The 16,992-nt window shown below is 30.9% G+C and overlaps 1 protein-coding gene across 1 annotated transcript; it reads right to left on the bottom strand.

Moving 5' to 3' along the window:
- Positions 1-920: 920 nt before the first annotated feature.
- On the bottom strand, positions 921-16,987 carry LOC139488036 (angiopoietin-1 receptor-like). The gene is made up of 5 exons (XM_071273352.1): positions 16,879-16,987; positions 10,108-10,208; positions 7,816-8,028; positions 6,236-6,451; positions 921-1,244 (listed from the first exon to the last, which is right to left on the bottom strand). Exons 2-5 carry the CDS (start codon positions 10,160-10,162, stop codon positions 1,033-1,035), a joined length of 696 nt encoding a protein of 231 aa, XP_071129453.1. The 5' UTR covers positions 10,163-10,208; positions 16,879-16,987; the 3' UTR covers positions 921-1,032.
- Positions 16,988-16,992: the final 5 nt, after the last annotated feature.

Genomic DNA, 16,992 nt, shown 5'->3' with positions numbered 1-16,992 from the left:
TCTCTATCCGATGTCATTTCAGTGATTCGATACAAATGAACAGCATTATTGTGAGCCAAAAAAAGGGTTTTCACTCACATATATAGTTTTATCACTTTTGTTTCTTTTTATGAAAGCACAATAAAGATGTTGATTTCTGATAATAAAAAGACATACAGGTATGTGTTTACATATTCCGTACCTTAACGGGGTGCAATGCTGTAGGTAGATTAAAGGTAAAAGATGCCGGAACTGTCCAGACACGCAGTACTAAAACATCTTAATGAAATGTTAAGTCTATAATAATACATAAACACACTTTAAAATATATATATAATTTATATACGTGTGTTAACTTAGGAGAAATTAAAAAAACATCACATGAAACTGAGATGTACGTAGAATGAATATTTGATAAAGCCCAAAACCTTTATCCACGAATATTAATTATATTACCATATAAATACATAAAAGCATCACAGATTGGTTAACAAATAAGCTTTTAAGCATTAGAAATACAATGGAATAGTATGTCACTACATAGTTGAGATATAGGTCAACAAGATAACAACAACTTAACACCAATACTCAACAAGTTATTTTACTTCAAGCTCATAGGTATATCAAATTTGACAGGATCATAATTTGTTTTATTCTATTTTAACTTTTTGACTCAAATTTGTATTGAATATGTTAGATAACGAAAATTGCAATTAAAACACAATCGCAGGTACATTAAATATAATCAACAGTTATAAAAGTTAAAGTAGACATTAAGATGAAATAGTTGCAGATAAAACAAATTACACGTTTCAATAAAAGTTAAAAAAAAACTTCGATAAGATTGACAACATGTAAAATACAATATACAATTCAAAAGTGCAATTCAAATCATAATAAACAATACAAATATGTTGAATATGTGATCTGTTTCGTAGAAGTTTACACTATGTGCTTAAATAAATGGTAACAAACACTTTTTATTTCTTTTTGAAATTTAACATTATCAACGTCTATTTAAAAATAATATTAGGAATCATACTAAGAAACATACTAACATTTGCCACAGGTACAGTATTGTCCGACCCATCCTGGTACACAACCCTCAGTACAAAAACCGGTATGTATATCACATCTTCCATTAACACATCTTTTGGGATCACATCCCCAAATGCAGGAACCATTTTCAGGATGACAGTGTTGGTTAACACATATAGATGAACATGCTTCGGTACAATTTGGCCCCCACGTACCTTTCTGACAACCTACAATAAACGTTTGAAAAAAATGACTTTTTTCTTCATATAGTATGCAACTGCTTTCAAGTTATTAACTTCTATTATTTTATTGAAAATATCTGTAGATTCGTGCGTGGAAGTGAGTTATTTGAAACACCAAATAATATTAGGAAAATAACTTTTCATAGATTCGCATAATCAAAGGTATTTGATTCATATCCACTACTGTTTCGCTTCCGATTTTCAAAATTAAAAGGCCGAAAGTTTTCTATGTAGACGATGTTCATTTGACTGTCCCTCTGGTATCTTCGCCCCTTTCTTGTACACGAACATAACCATAAAAGATTGTACAATTCACCAATAAGCGCACACATTGTTGATTCGACATAGGAATTGGCATATTGGCATTTTTTATCTAATGGGCATATATACTCCTATTGTAATGACCGCCATCATGATAAGGTAAAATCACCGCTATGAAAATTAGCATATTTTCCCAATGATATAACTGGATAGATTTGAAAGTTGTTTACTCTCATGTTTACAATTTTTTTTACATTTAATACTGTTATTGTAACTTAAAATCATAGTATGACATGCTGATCCTGTCAATTTCTCTGATGTCATTTAAAAACACGGACGAGAAATGAATATGAATCTATAAAATTGGGACCTTTGCGACACGTTCACAATTTGATTAACGAAAATATCGTAAAACTAATGATGGTTTGAATATTTTGAAAGTGATTTTTATACTACTGGATAATAAATATAACATGTATAAGAAGTTCAAAGAGAGTCCTGTAAAACATAATTGAAAATAATTAAGATGTCGAATAAGAAGAAACGCATAAATGGCATATTAATGCGGAGAGTCAATGATGCCACAGGACGAATGCTAAAAAGTGAGAAACATCTCCCTAAAACTTTATTTCCAAAACGACATTGTACTGAAAATAAATCCAATTTTCATATGATTACACGAATTAAATAATAAGGTCGTATTGAAGCGGTTCATTCTTAAAATAATAAGTTTTGTTCCAATTTTCTACAAGATTAATATTATACTATTCAATTTAATTATCAAAGTGATAACACATTTTCGATATTTGTATAACTGCTATTCATACATCTGCTCATTTCGAGTTTTATTCCCGTTTAATACGTATTTTTATTTTTTTTATTTTTTACAACAAAAACACTGACCGAAAGCATTGTACAATTGGTAGAACAATATTAATTAATATGAAAAATGTCCAGGCTAGTTACCAATATATCGATGTTGTCTGTTTAAACCAATACTTATAATAGCCAGTGTATATAAAATGCGAATCCAGCTAGTTCATTTTCACTATCATATAGGAGTATGTCTATTGTTAAAAAAAGGATCATGGGACATCTGTATTTGTTTACGTTTCGAAAATACAAAAAAATTGATTTGAATGTAAGTTTCAACATATTTTCATTGTGATATGTCTTTTTAATGTTAAAAAACAGCATTAATTTAAATAAGTGTTATAAAAGCAACATAATATAGCATATCGATTATTGAAAGCTATCCATTTTAACTATAGATGCGAAGAATTATCACTATTAGTGCAATCATTTTTGATGTAGAATTTTCGAAGATGCGAGGAATTTTTATTGTAGATTTATGTGATAAATGGACTTGCAACAAATGAAAAAACTTAATTGATTACTTTAGTATTTATGATATTTTCAAATTGAAATACAAACTCCTCATTCCTTCCTCATCAGATATATAGGTATTCAAACTTGTAATAAAAACGCTTCTCACAATGCTATATTGTATTCTTAAATTACGTTTTTCCTTAATAATAACAAAATTTAATAAGTTCCTGTGATATTTGTTTTAAACGAATATGCACATATTTCATAGAAATCAATGAATAAGTTCACACAAAATAAAAAAAGAATTTCTTGTTACACTTCAATTATAATGCTTCTTGTTACACTTGAATTATAATGCAAACTTAATGCTGTACTGAGTGTGCTTGCATAGGATACATTTGCAATTGAAAGCATGACTGTAACAATATGATGAAGATAAACAATTTCTTATTCTACTCTTTTCTCGCTCAAAAGTGTCATTTTGATATTATTTATGTTATATAATTAAACATTTTTATACTCCAAATGATACAAATTTGATGATTTACACTTTTTATTTATTGTACAATTAATATAATACTTATTTTTATAATGCACTTGAATGTTAACTTTAAACTGACTGATGACATATATATAAGATAACTTGTTTAACAAGTGGAACATATTTCACAGATGAGGAACTTATTTTACCAGGTGAGAAACAAAGCTCACAAACCCAGAACTTATTTCACCAGGTAAGGAAAAAATTTCATACATCCGATACTTATTTCACTAGGTAAGGAACATATGTCATTAACCCGGTACTTATTGCACAAGGTAAAGTGTGGAACTTCTTTTATAGAGATGGAACAAATTATATAGAAATTGTCTGTGAAAAAAAATCTCCCAGAACCAGAACATATTTTCTGTGATATAAGTTCCACAGGAACAAATTTTGGCTCACACTATCAGATCGGGGCAAGATCCAAAGTAAGTAGACATGTTTTTAAACAGTTACTTTAAATCAGTAATCCGATTAGATTTTAGCATTTACTTTATTATTTTATTTTAGATCTAATGTTGCGTAGATCTGCATCTGAATGTGCGCTTTGTCATACTTTAAACGAAATGTCAACTCAACAAATTGTGCTAAAATCAAAGTGAATGTAATTAATGTATACTTGATGCAACGAGCTTAATAATGTCAAATTGAAACACCCCACATTATTTTCTGAGACATTACGAGAAAGAGAAAGAATCATTTTAATTCGTCGAGATCAAGAAGTTTTTTTTTCAATATGAAGATATTACAAACGCCATAGTATATATACGGTGGTATTGGATTATTAAAAGTCAAACTTCGTTAGAATTCCTCACAGACAAACCTTATAACATGTGTAATACAAAAAGACAAACGTCATTGAAGACTCATGGGTGGCCTTCGGCTGTTATCTGCTCTTCGGTTGGGTTGTTGTCAATTTGATATGTTCCTCCTTTCCATTCTCTATTTCTTTTTAAATTCATCGTATTATGAAAACGAACATTTGTAGTGTACTAAAGGCAAGGCTCTCAAACATGAACTTAAACTACCGTTAACCGGTTAATCGGTCAAACGACTATCCGAGTAACCGGGTAGGCAAAATTTTACGATTTGACAACACTAATATTAAGCCGATTATAAATATTAGAAAAGTATTTTTTTTTTTTTTTTATCCCATCCCGTTTCGGTTTGAGCCTTAGATTGATATAAGAAGATGTGATATGTGACAATGTGACAACTCTCCATCCGAGTCACAATTTATAAAAGTAGACCATTATAGGTCAAAATACGATCTTCAACATGGAGTCTTGGCTCACACCGAACAGCAAGTTATAAAAGGCCCCAGTGTAAAACCTTTCAAACGGGAAAACCAACGGTTAAATCTATATCAAGATGTACGCAATTAGTGATGAAGTGTCATGAAAATGGATAAATAAAACCAAGGATAAAGATTTATAAGAAATTACATGGAATACATTTGAAATAAATGTTATTTCTATTGAATTTATTAGAGTGTTAAATCAAACTTTCCTCCACAAGTTAAACTTTATCAAATCCTTCTCTTACTTTATCTATTGTTTGAGCAAGTCGGCTTAATGAAGACTTTGATGGAGAAAAAACAATTAAAATTCATATAGTGAAAATACACCGCATATACAATACTAATGAATCGCTCTACAGTGAAAAGGAAAGTATGATAACATTATTTGACAGTAAACATGAATCGCATAAAGAAAACATCATAGTGGAATTTAGTTCAATATGAAGAAACTGAATGACAAAACCTTTTCTACGTTATACAACTTTTATAGTTGTGTTGAAATGAATATTTTTCTGCAACAACATCTTACCTGCTAGTTTTAAATCACCTGCACGATCTGTTCGTAAAATGTCCTAAATATTCCCCTAATTCGGTATATATTTCACAGCTGGATGGCTTTAGGCGCGATACAACCCCGTTCGCATCTCTTACATTGTCTTACTAGTATTATATATTTCTAAACATATACATTTAAACTCATTTTCTTCATTTTCTTCAAATTTCCAAAAAAATCGTCTGTTTATTTATCATCCTTTATAAGACATTTATGGCATATACAGTGAAAATGATATTTTAGGATCCGCACTTTACATACACTGATAGCGCAGTAAACAAAACAAAATTTAAATAGAAACTAACGTATAAACAAATAACAAGAGGTATATGTGTAAGACAGTCTGTTAGTGCACACCAATCACAAGACTCAAGTCCATTTAAGAAAAGAAAAAAACAGTGACGCGTTTTATAACAAACACAACAAAGCACGAACACACATGATTCTGTTTTTGTTTTTGATTGTGTGTATTGTTTGAGCATAAATAAGGCAGTTGATTTTTTAGTCCTATTGTTCATAATTGTGTTATATCGAAGATTTGTTTAATGATTTACGATTTAGGTTTCCTCATTGATTGGGTTGTACTGTGAACAACACATGCTTATATATCAACGTCATGAGGTTTTTAATGGACACAATAATCAATATATCACATCTCCTTAATTTGTTATTGCTGGGTTTTTTTTCCTCGTTATTCAAATTTTAGTTTTCTCGAGTTTTCTTTATCATGTTTGTGTTAAACGCTCGTTATTAAACGGTACAGTATGAAGCTCTCAGTGCACATGTGGTCATATTTACATAGTTTATCGTGCATGGAAAATTGTCTTATTGGTTCTTCGTTCCGTGAAACTTTAGATTAAACTTTTTCTGAATCCAGTCATTCTGAATAAACTTAGCTGCATTATTTGAAACCACCGACACTTAAAGTAAAATAAATTTAAAAAGACGCGCTTTGGAAAAACAGATGTTTTGCAGATGAACATAAAACCTACCATTAATGGCAACGTAACACAATTCAACTACAGGTCCGGTGTCGACATCTCCTACAGTGTCGTAATAAATGACATATTTTCCAAGTTGATTACAGGGAATATTCTGAGTGATGTTTGGAAGACCAGGATCAGGATCATCATAACAGAGAAAACCGTCAGGTGGAATAGTTGTTGTATTGGTCACGTATAATTTAAATCCATTCATACGATGTGCAGCTATAATAAATGAATTTCAAACTGAACTTCACAAAAACCAGCAATACTGATCTTTTAATAATCCTTACAAAACCTTTGAACCTTGCATTAATACTAGTCGTGAATTACGACAGCAACTCTAGTTTATCTCATAAAAGTTACTAATGTTAACAGTGTACTGTGGGGACAATACAACAAATATTCAATATATATATATATATACCTAATTTTAAAGAAACAACGAAAGAGTTATCCTCATTAATGTAGTGAACAAAACTGATAGTACATTTATACGTGACCATCTCGGTCAGGTTATATGATATACAATCACAACCGAAACAGGATAGTCAATGAAAAGAATATACATATACATTTTGTATGTTGGTTTGCTGATAATATTCTGTTACTTATAATTTTATATGACCACATCATAGCACTTGACATCGAATTGTCAATAACGGATTCGAAAACAAGTTCCTTTGACTTTTACAATTTCTTTTTGTCATAACAGTTTGTACCAAAGCAATTCTTGTGTCAATTTGGATGCATATCCAAATATGAGGTAGAATTAATTTTAGCTGTTGAAAAAAGGAAAACAGAAAATACACTGTTATCTAAAGTATTTTCTTTGTAAAACGAGGCTACATTGTGTTCATACAAACATCATTTTCTGGCAACATGGATATAATCTATTCCATATATTGGTTTTTATTATTGATACTATTTTTAGTACGTTGTACTAGTTATGTGACATCATGCTGAATACGTGCTATATTCAGCCTATACTGACTTTAAAGTTCAAATGTTGAATAATGCAATTTTGAAATATTTCTCTCTCTCGTATTTTCTTTGTAAAACAAGGCTACGTTGTGTTCATACAAACATCATTTTCTGGCAACATGGATATAATCTATTCCATATATTGGTTTTTATTATTGATACTATTTTTAGTACGTTGTACTAGTTATGTGACATCATGCTGAATACGTGCTATATTCAGCCTATACTGACTTTAAAGTTCAAATGTTGAATAATGCAATTTTGAAATATTTCTCTCTCTCGTATTTTCTTTGTAAAACAAGGCTACGTTGTGTTCATACAAACATCATTTTCTGGCAACATGGATATAATCTATTCCATATATTGGTTTTTATTATTGATACTATTTTTAGTACGTTGTACTAGTTATGTGACATCAATGTTGAATACCTGCTATATTCAGCCTATACCGACTTTAGAGTTCAAATGTTGAATAATGCAATTTTGAAATATTTCTCTTTCTCGATTTAAAGATTTGACACGACAAATATCGATATTTCATTTATAAAGGCGGTTCTTGAGAACAGTCATACTATGTTTATGTATATAAGATGTTGTATACTTACAACCGTCTCTGTAGTATATAGTTATATCTGTGATGAAAGCAGAAACAAATGAAAATTGAAACATCCACCATGCTTTTGGCGCACCGTCCACGTTTGTGGTTGAACATGTTTTCAAAGTAAATTCATTTGATATAGGTGGTAATATTGCACCTTCTGGTGTACTTCCTACATACCTAGAACTTTGGGAAGCTGTCCCAAATGGTGTAAGATTATCTGCAAGATAAATATGAATATAAAAAATGTTGATAGCACAAATATGTGACCGTCATATCTCTGCCGAATAATACGTTTAAATATGAAACAGAAATGATCAGATATTAGTTACTGTTTATGTGTGTGTGTGGTCTTAAGATTTTAGTTACAGACCTCTACAGTAGGTTCTCGTGATAAACCAAATTGTATTACAACATCATTCTGTGTAAAGCGTCGATGTTTGCTATTTTATGGTTACATGTATGTTACTAAATATTTGACTATTGGTATAAAGGCGTAAATATGAAGTTTTTGATCATGTCCAAATAATTTCATGATTTATCATTTTGGGATGAATAAATGGTTCCAGACTTTATAAAGTAATTTTGGTGCTTTTTCACCATCGTCTGTGACGTCATTTTTATGATTTATTGCGTTGAGACCTGGACTGATTCGGGTGTGTCTATTATGTATTCGTGTTTGTTTTCTGCAATTAGTTAATACTTCAGTTTCATTATGTATATCTATTATATTCATTTAATAAAATTTACTGTTTGCAATAGCATTAATTGTTCTAAATGATAAGGATGTTCTTATCCCAAGCTTAAAGGCATAGCCGTATTTGACACAACCTTTTTCAACTTTTGATCTTCAGTGCTGTACAACTTTGTACTTTTTTCCACTTTCGATCTTTTATATCTTGGCGTCAATGATGAGTCTTGTGTGGACGAGGCGCGTTTTTGACGTATTGAATTTTAAACCTGATGCTTTTTTTTATCCATTAATCATGTGTTTCTTTGTCTAATACGTTCTCCTATTTATTTGTATTGTAGTCCTGTAATATTATGTTGTCATTTCAATGTTATATTTAACATTGCCATTCAAGTGTGAGGTTTGGCATGCCACGAAACCAGGTTCAACCCACCATTTGTTCCTTTAAAAATGTCCTGTACCAAGTCAGGAATATGGCCATTGTTATATTATAGTTCGTTTCTGTGTGTGTTACATTTCAACGTTGCGTCGTTTGTTTTCTCTTATTTTTGAGTGTATATTCACATTGCGATAAGACGTGTCACGGTACTTGTCTATCCCAAATTCATGTATTTGGTTTTGATGTTATATTTGTTATTCTCGTGGGATTTTGTCTGATGATTGGTCCGTTTCTGTGTGTGTTACATTGTAGTGTTGTGTCGTTATTCTCCTCTTATGTTTGGTGCGTTTCCCTCAGTTTTAGTTTGTTACCCCGATTTTGTTTTTTGACCATGGATTTTTTAGTTTGAACAGCGGTATACTACTGTTGCCTTTATTTATCTATAATTTAAAAATACAATCTTTACAAGTATTTATTTGCATAGTCTGCAATTAGTAGCATTCAATAGTTGTTACTCTAGTTCACACGATCAAAATTTCTAAAATCCCATTTTTCATGCAATCTGTCGTCAAATCAAAACTTGTGATTATTTATGATTAATTACGCATTTTACTCAAACATTGCCTATCACATTTCGAGTAGATAAGACGAACATGACATGAAAACCGACGTTATCCAATATAAACGGGCTTACAGAAGTTATATTGATTAGAAAACATAAATATGTGACAAAGTCGTACATGTTATTTGGATGAAGAGGTGTCTTATTGGCACTCATACCACATCTTCCTATATATATATGTACCATTAAAATGACACAACGATACATTATTGTCAGTTAACGTGGTGACATTCAATATCACTCTGCATGACCTTGGCCTTTTACATTCAAGTTATGACAGTAAGGTTCTCAAAATGATTTGAATCCAATTTTTCTAAGATAAATAATTAAATCAAAATACCGTTTAGGTCATGAAAAGGATCCCGAATCGCTGTGCTACAATTGCCCTTCAAAAGGAGTGTTCCGGATAATACTAATCGTATCGAGTTTTCGCCCGTATGTAGTTCATGTTCACTGATATGTATGGAATCGCCATACTCATAAATAAATTTTATACGTAATGAATATTTGTTTCGTCGGAAGTCATGCACTATCTACTTGTTTATATAAATATGTATAAATCATATATGTATACCTAAAGAAATTTAATATCAATTCATTAACTTACGTTGTGCTCTTATTGTCCACTGGATAGCTGTGTGGATTAGTAACACTAATAACATTTGTAGTGTTGTTATATCGATTAGTTAAAGTCAGAATTATTATTAGCTAGAATGAAGAAAAAAGATCATCAATCGTAATTTGGCCTTTTTAACTTTTTTGGATTCTAGCGTCACTGATGAGTCTTTTGTAGACGAAACGCGCGACTGGCGTTTATACAACATTTAGTCCTGGTATCTATGATGAGTTTATTTATTTTCATATAATTAATCATGTTAGGAAAATAATAAATACGAAATTCAAGATGATTGTCAACGTTTTTCTACTTTAATTACATGCCAGCAGTATTTAAAAGTTGTAAAAAAAATGACAGCGAGTGCATTATAAGAATGTACAGCTACAACACAATGCTTATATTGAAAAGTAAAAAAAATCGTAATATTGTAAAACAAGAACAATGGAGCATAAACTAACAATATTGTGCTTGACAAGTACCAGTAGTTTGGTTTATTATATTATGTTAAAATAATGCATTTAGCCCCTTTTAACTTGAAAACGATGACATTGATCTGCTCCTGTCCCCAGTCTTCGGGTTAGTCTTGTATGATTTTTAATTTGTATTCATTTTAAATTTATAGTTATGACGTCCATTATCACTGAACTTGTGCATATTTTCGTTTATTGGCCAGCTAAAACACGTCTACATGTGTTGAAAACCCATTTGTGGTCATCGGCTATTTTTCTTCTCTTTGGTGGAGTTGTTGTCTCTTTGTCACATTCCTTATTTCCATATTCTCTATTGTATGCATTAATGCACAGAATTTTAACCAATTTCAATATTTACTACAATAGTTTTAACAACAATGAACAATTATTGTCGCGAAAATTGTATGATAGTAACGCTTTGACGTGGTTGAAACCACCAATGTTCAAACGTTGTTTGAAACACAAATGTATGAATGTTAGCAATTTTTAACTCAATGATGATGTTTCATTAAAATTACGGCAAACGATATTATATAATTATTCCTTGTAATGTTTTGGGAATCACATTTTCATCTTCCTCTTATAACAGAAGGTAGTTCACATTTAAATTAAAATAAGACTTATGCAAGAGTGTAATTGTTATTATATGCAGTAGTTTTTTTTTTTCAAATGAGAGCTAAATGATTGGTTATCACTGTAAAAAAACTGTTTAATTGATAATTTTGAATAATTACAAAATCTGTATAACACCACTGCTGGTGGAAGTTTCGTTCCCGAGGGTATCACCAGCGCAGTAGTCAGCACATCGGTGTTGACATGAAATAACTTGTATGGTCATTTTAATAAATTTCCTATTGATAAAACTTTAAATGTTTGAAAAACTAAGGATTTTCTTATCCCAGGAAAAAATTACCTTAGCTGTATTTGGCACAACTTTTTGGAATTTCGGGTCCTCAATCCTCTTCAACTTTGTACTTGTTTGTCTTAATAACTATTTTGATCTGAGTGTCACTAATGAGTCTTATGTAGACGAAACGTGCGTCTGGCGTATCAAATTATAATCCTGGTACCATTGATAACTAATAAGTGGGAGGTGCGGTTTTCCTTTTTCTCAGATCTGAAGTACATATTTTGATTCTTCCGAAGTTTAAGGAACCAGTGATTAACTAACGGTATTTGATATTTTTGCAATACATGGCACAGTAATCCTTAACATACGATGTATGTCTCTTTATTTGAACAAAAAGGTTGGGAATACTTAAAATTACATAATTCAACATAACAAGTAATGGGCCGGTGAATTAGAAATAAATTTGGAGTATTAGGCATAGTACTGGTAATAAATATTATAAAATAAAAAGGAATTTAACATAAGAAAAATAACATTATTCGCCACTTTTATATTTATCGTTTTCGATCGTTCATATTGCTCATCAGGCAGTTACTGAAAGTTAATGAGTAATTATTATTATTTGTGACATTGTAGACCAATGTCTTTTGAAAGTTCATGAAAATATGCAATTAAATAGTTTAATGAATAACAAAATTATAGGCATATGATTATGACATCTGTTCTTCGTTAAGAACAACACCTTGGTTAAAGTGACCATGCTTAAGATCAAGCAGCCAAAACTGTGTTTTTTTCTATTCATCACAAACGAACAACACAACTGACGAAAAATTCAAACAGGCATATAAATTAATCTGACAATGACGCCAAACATTTTTTGTGTAGTTGAAATATAATCTTGAAGTGAACAGCTACAAATATATTAAATTCCTATTCCTCATAAACAAATGCAAGATATAAAAAATAAATATACACATATGTATATTCAACGCCATCACTAGTGAATATTCTACTTCAGTCATAAAACAAATCATATAAATACTTAAAAACAGGAAATCAAAAAGCTTTTCTTGTATCATAAGTTTCGGTATAAAGCTTCGAATTTAACATGTTCAAGATAGAGATACCAAGATCCAAAAAAGGGCAGAGTTCATTACTATAGTGAATTTGAACATTTTCGGAGGGAATTCAATGTTCGCTGTATCACTGTTTATTTAAACGCATGTTATGGCAATACATCTAAACTTATCAGAATGAATACTTTTTCAGTCTTTTAAGAAATGATTTTATGTTGTATCCATGTATTATTTGCGAAACCTTTAATGTTTTAAAAGGGCATATATTTTCTGTAGACAGTAAATGATTATGTAGAAATGTGAAGCCCAAACTTTATATTGCCTCAAATATTAAAGTTATAGGTTGCATTTCTGTAAATAGGAACTCCATTTACGGCTAAAACTGTACCACTTTTACTATGAAGTTTTGAAAAAAATCATATCCTAGAATGGAAAGTTCATATGCACTACTATTTTTTTCAAAGATCAAAATATAGGGCTGTGCGGCATATTTTCAACGTGTATATGCTCCGAACTTCTAAGAGTTTAAACTAACACTAAATTTCTTAACTATCCCTACCTCGATTGTAGGGTTACCATAGATTTCAATATAAACAATATTCACATGTATGTTTTCTGGTAACTTTCCGAAGTTATGTCTCTATGAGATGCAATCTACAGATCAAAACTGGGAACCAGTATGTAAACAAAATTAATTTTCTATGAATATTCTAAATCTCCCCAAAAGAGGCGTGGTTTGAGAAACAGCGGTATTTACAAAGTGCAACCTATAGCAATTATACTTATACGAACAACCTGCATTTTTTAAATATGGCAAAACATTTGGTTGACACATTTCAATTCGTTCTTCCATAAAATTAGCTGAATGTATCTGTCATTTTCTCCCTATTAATTATCATAATGTGGACCGGTCATTATCTTTTTATCTTACGAATATAATTGTATTAAATGATTATTAGTTTTACTTTAAATAGTATATATTTTCAAACACTTGAATCGATTACATCAGAACATGCATGGTATTGAGAGCCAATATATCATCCAAATATCTTAAAGTATTTCAAATTTTTGTAGCAGATGTTTCTTCGATGGATCTTTGCTAATTTAGTCATAAAATGTTACTCGTTAACATACAGCAGGTCCGCAATAAATTGTGCACAGTTGGTTCCCATTCGCATTCCGATAACCTGACGATACAAGGAGTCTCCATAGCAAACAACAACGTTATCTAGTAAATATTCAATGGCATTTATCGTATCAATGCAAGTCCAAATCACAGAGTTCATTTCTTTGTTATAACTCAAAGATGACATAATAGGGCAGAAGATTTATATTCGCCTTCTGACTTTTTACATTACCATATAATAAGGTGTGTGATTTTTGTAAACGCGATTAAACGACAAAGTGGTACATGTATACAAGGTAGAAAAATAAAAACTTTTCACATATGTGCATTTACAAATATGACCATACAATTAATCAAGGACTTTCAACAAAAGTAAATAATTCAAATGCCTTATTTGAACAATGTGTTACCAAGTTTTTGTACCAAGTTTACATGTAAGTAACATAGACAGTTTTAATATGGAAATAATGGTTTGAAGACTAAATAAATCTTTTTTTGCAAGGTGATTTATTGAGCTTCGAAAGCCTGTTCACAGTTTGAACTTTCGATGTATTTTGTTCTGTTTGTAAAGAGTTCGCCAAAAGTTTATGTTTGAAACAGACGTTGTTTTCTAAAGATGAACTCCGTTGAAATGATGGTGAATTTGTGATTTTCTTGTTTAAACTATACGTCAAATAATACCAATAATAGGAATTTGTTGTTTAACGGAAAGATCATTTAAATTCCGGCAATATTTACACATTAAAAACATTCATTGACATATTTGATTTTGATAAAATGTTTTAATGACCTTCATGGCGATCAATATTGTTTTGAATAAGAACGTGTGATTAAAATTTGTACGATTTCATAAAAAGGACTGCAAAACGAAATAAGCTTGCAATACTCTAATATGTGATGTAGTTTATCAAATAGTTAAAACAACAGAGCTTGGTTAACATATAGTGTCTGCCATTGTTTTGTTTTGAAATAGTAATTTGGTCCAAAATTTTTGCATTGTGTGTTCGAAATATTCTATGACTGCTAAGTATTCTACGTATGTTCGAACGGTTTCTACGAATAGTATCAGAAACTATATCGACAATGAGAACAGAATCGACCCCTGATATCCGAAGAATTTTAATCACAAAGATCAAACGGTAGACTGTCTGTAATTCTTTTACTCAATTTAGTTCATTTTTCCCCGTGATCGTTCAAACTTTAAATGAGATTTTACAGGGTCTTCTAAGACGATAAAGGTGTTCTTAGTTGTGTTTATATAAAATTCATTCGAATTCATCTACATACTAAAACGCCATCAAGGCTTATTTCCTGTGTGTAAATAGATTATACTGTTAGTGATTTCAATTGACATCAGTTTCAAACTTTAAAGCAAATGGGCGACTATTATATTTGTGTGTTTAAAGTTTTTGTATTTTGAAATATATTACTTATTATTTTGTACATACTGAAAGGCAATATTTTTTCCATCGGATTAAATATCGTATAATAAAAGTTTGACGAAACACACATTTTAAAATTTCCATGTAATCTGACTCATTTAAATAAGCACACTATTTCACTTGCACCTGTCATGCATAATCAGTGTAGTACGATATTTCATACATATCATGATTATGTAATTGTTTGGGTTTCAATTGCATCGTTTCTATCCAATCGAACTAGAGATAAAGGATACTACAGATACAGTTAAGTCGGCTTCATATCTTGACTTACATCTAGAAATTGACAATGAGGGTCGGTTGAAAACAAAACTTTACGACAAAAGAGATGATTTCAGCTTTCCAATTGTGAACTTTCCATTTCTAAGTAGCAACATTCCAGCAGCACCTGCATACGGGGTATATATCTCCCAATTGATACGATATTCCCGTGCTTGCATTTCTTATCATGATTTTCTTGATAGAGGTTTGCTGCTCACAAGGAAGCTATTAAACCAAGAGTTCCAAATGGTGAAGTTGAAATCATCCCTTCGTAAATTTTACGGACGCCATCACGAGTTGGTTGACCGTTATGGAATAACCGTTTCACAAATGATATCGGATATGTTCCTTACGTCGTAACTACAATCCCCTTCCCTTTCATGAATATGACCTACCGAATTAGACTATTTACCGGATTTGTAATCACTTAAGCAACACGACGGGTGCCACATGTGGAGCAGGATCTGCTTACCCTTCCGGAGCACCTGAGATCACCCCTAGTTTTTGGTGGGGTTCGTGTTGTTTATTCTTTAGTTTTCTATGTTGTGTCGTGTGTACTATTGTTTTTCTGTTTGTCTTTTTTATTTTTAGCCATGGCGTTGTCAGTTTGTTTTAGATTTATGAGTTTGACTGTCCCTTTGGTATCTTTCGTCCCTCTTTTACAATTGTCTCATTGTGAAGTTAAAAACATTAATTTGTATTTTTCTAAGAATTTTAAAGAAATACTGCATTAGAGTACATGGGTTTAAGCTGTTAGATCCTGTTTTTAAAAAATAAAATAAAAAAATACATGAATACGGTGTTCGACAGTGTTATTTATAGAGGTGATACAAACCTACAACTTCTAACACATACATCAAATCATTTCTTTTCTTTTATTTTATTTATAAAACACCTTTTTCTTAAATGTTTAGAATCTTGTTTCAATTCCTTCAAGCAAATTTGATCTTTTTTTTTTTTTTTTTTGGGGGGGGGGGTCTTTTATGTGATATAGCTTTTCAATTGTTATGGTTCGTTTACATCCTTGACTTATAAGTAGTCGGCTATGAGCATGATGAGCCTTCCAGATTTGAAAAATTTAGAAAAGCGCTTTTTAAAGCATTCAATTTTTAATAACCATTTGTTCACAAAGATAGAATGTTCTTTTAGATTTTGTGATAGCGACATACCGTACAGCGGATAACTCATACATTAGGTACAGTTCAACTATCATTATAATGAATTTTGATATATTTAAGATCCAATAAGCTATTATACTTCATCTTTTTTTATTTTTGCATTTGACGAAGCAAACAAGTATAGGTAGTAAATGTAATATGCACTTCTAGATCTGTAAATATGTTTTTATTTGGTCAATGCATTCTATCCCCCGTTTCCGCCCTCCTTAAAAAAGCAAGTTAAATACGCTGTCCAATGTTCGTTTATATATTTACATTACTGTAAAATGTGCTTTGCATATGCTTACGTGTTAATCCAAATTTGTTATATATCGCTAAATAGATAAATGATTAGATAATACAAATTGAAAACGACATACCTTGATTGGACAAATCATCATATTGTTCAAAACAACTTGTTCGGTACATGGTAATCTGAATCATTTAAACTAAGGACGTATTTTCAAATATATCATTCGAGCATACACTTGAAG

The sequence above is a fragment of the Mytilus edulis genome, chromosome 1 (genome assembly GCF_963676685.1).
Source record: "Mytilus edulis chromosome 1, xbMytEdul2.2, whole genome shotgun sequence".
NCBI classification, from domain to species: domain Eukaryota; kingdom Metazoa; phylum Mollusca; class Bivalvia; order Mytilida; family Mytilidae; genus Mytilus; species Mytilus edulis.
Note: the sequence above shows the minus strand (reverse complement) of the source record. Positions and strands in the feature narration are given on the sequence as shown.

Excerpts from the sequence above, each read along its gene's own strand:
- LOC139488036 (XM_071273352.1), bottom strand. The coding sequence starts at position 10,162 with ATGTTATTAGTGTTACTAATCCACACAGCTATCCAGTGGACAATAAGA. Across the intron at positions 8,029-10,107 it reads GTGGACAATAAGAGCACAAC|ATAATCTTACACCATTTGGG; the intron begins GTAAGTTAATGA and ends TTTATCTTGCAG. Across the intron at positions 1,245-6,235 it reads GTGTTACGTTGCCATTAATG|GTTGTCAGAAAGGTACGTGG; the intron begins GTAGGTTTTATG and ends CGTTTATTGTAG.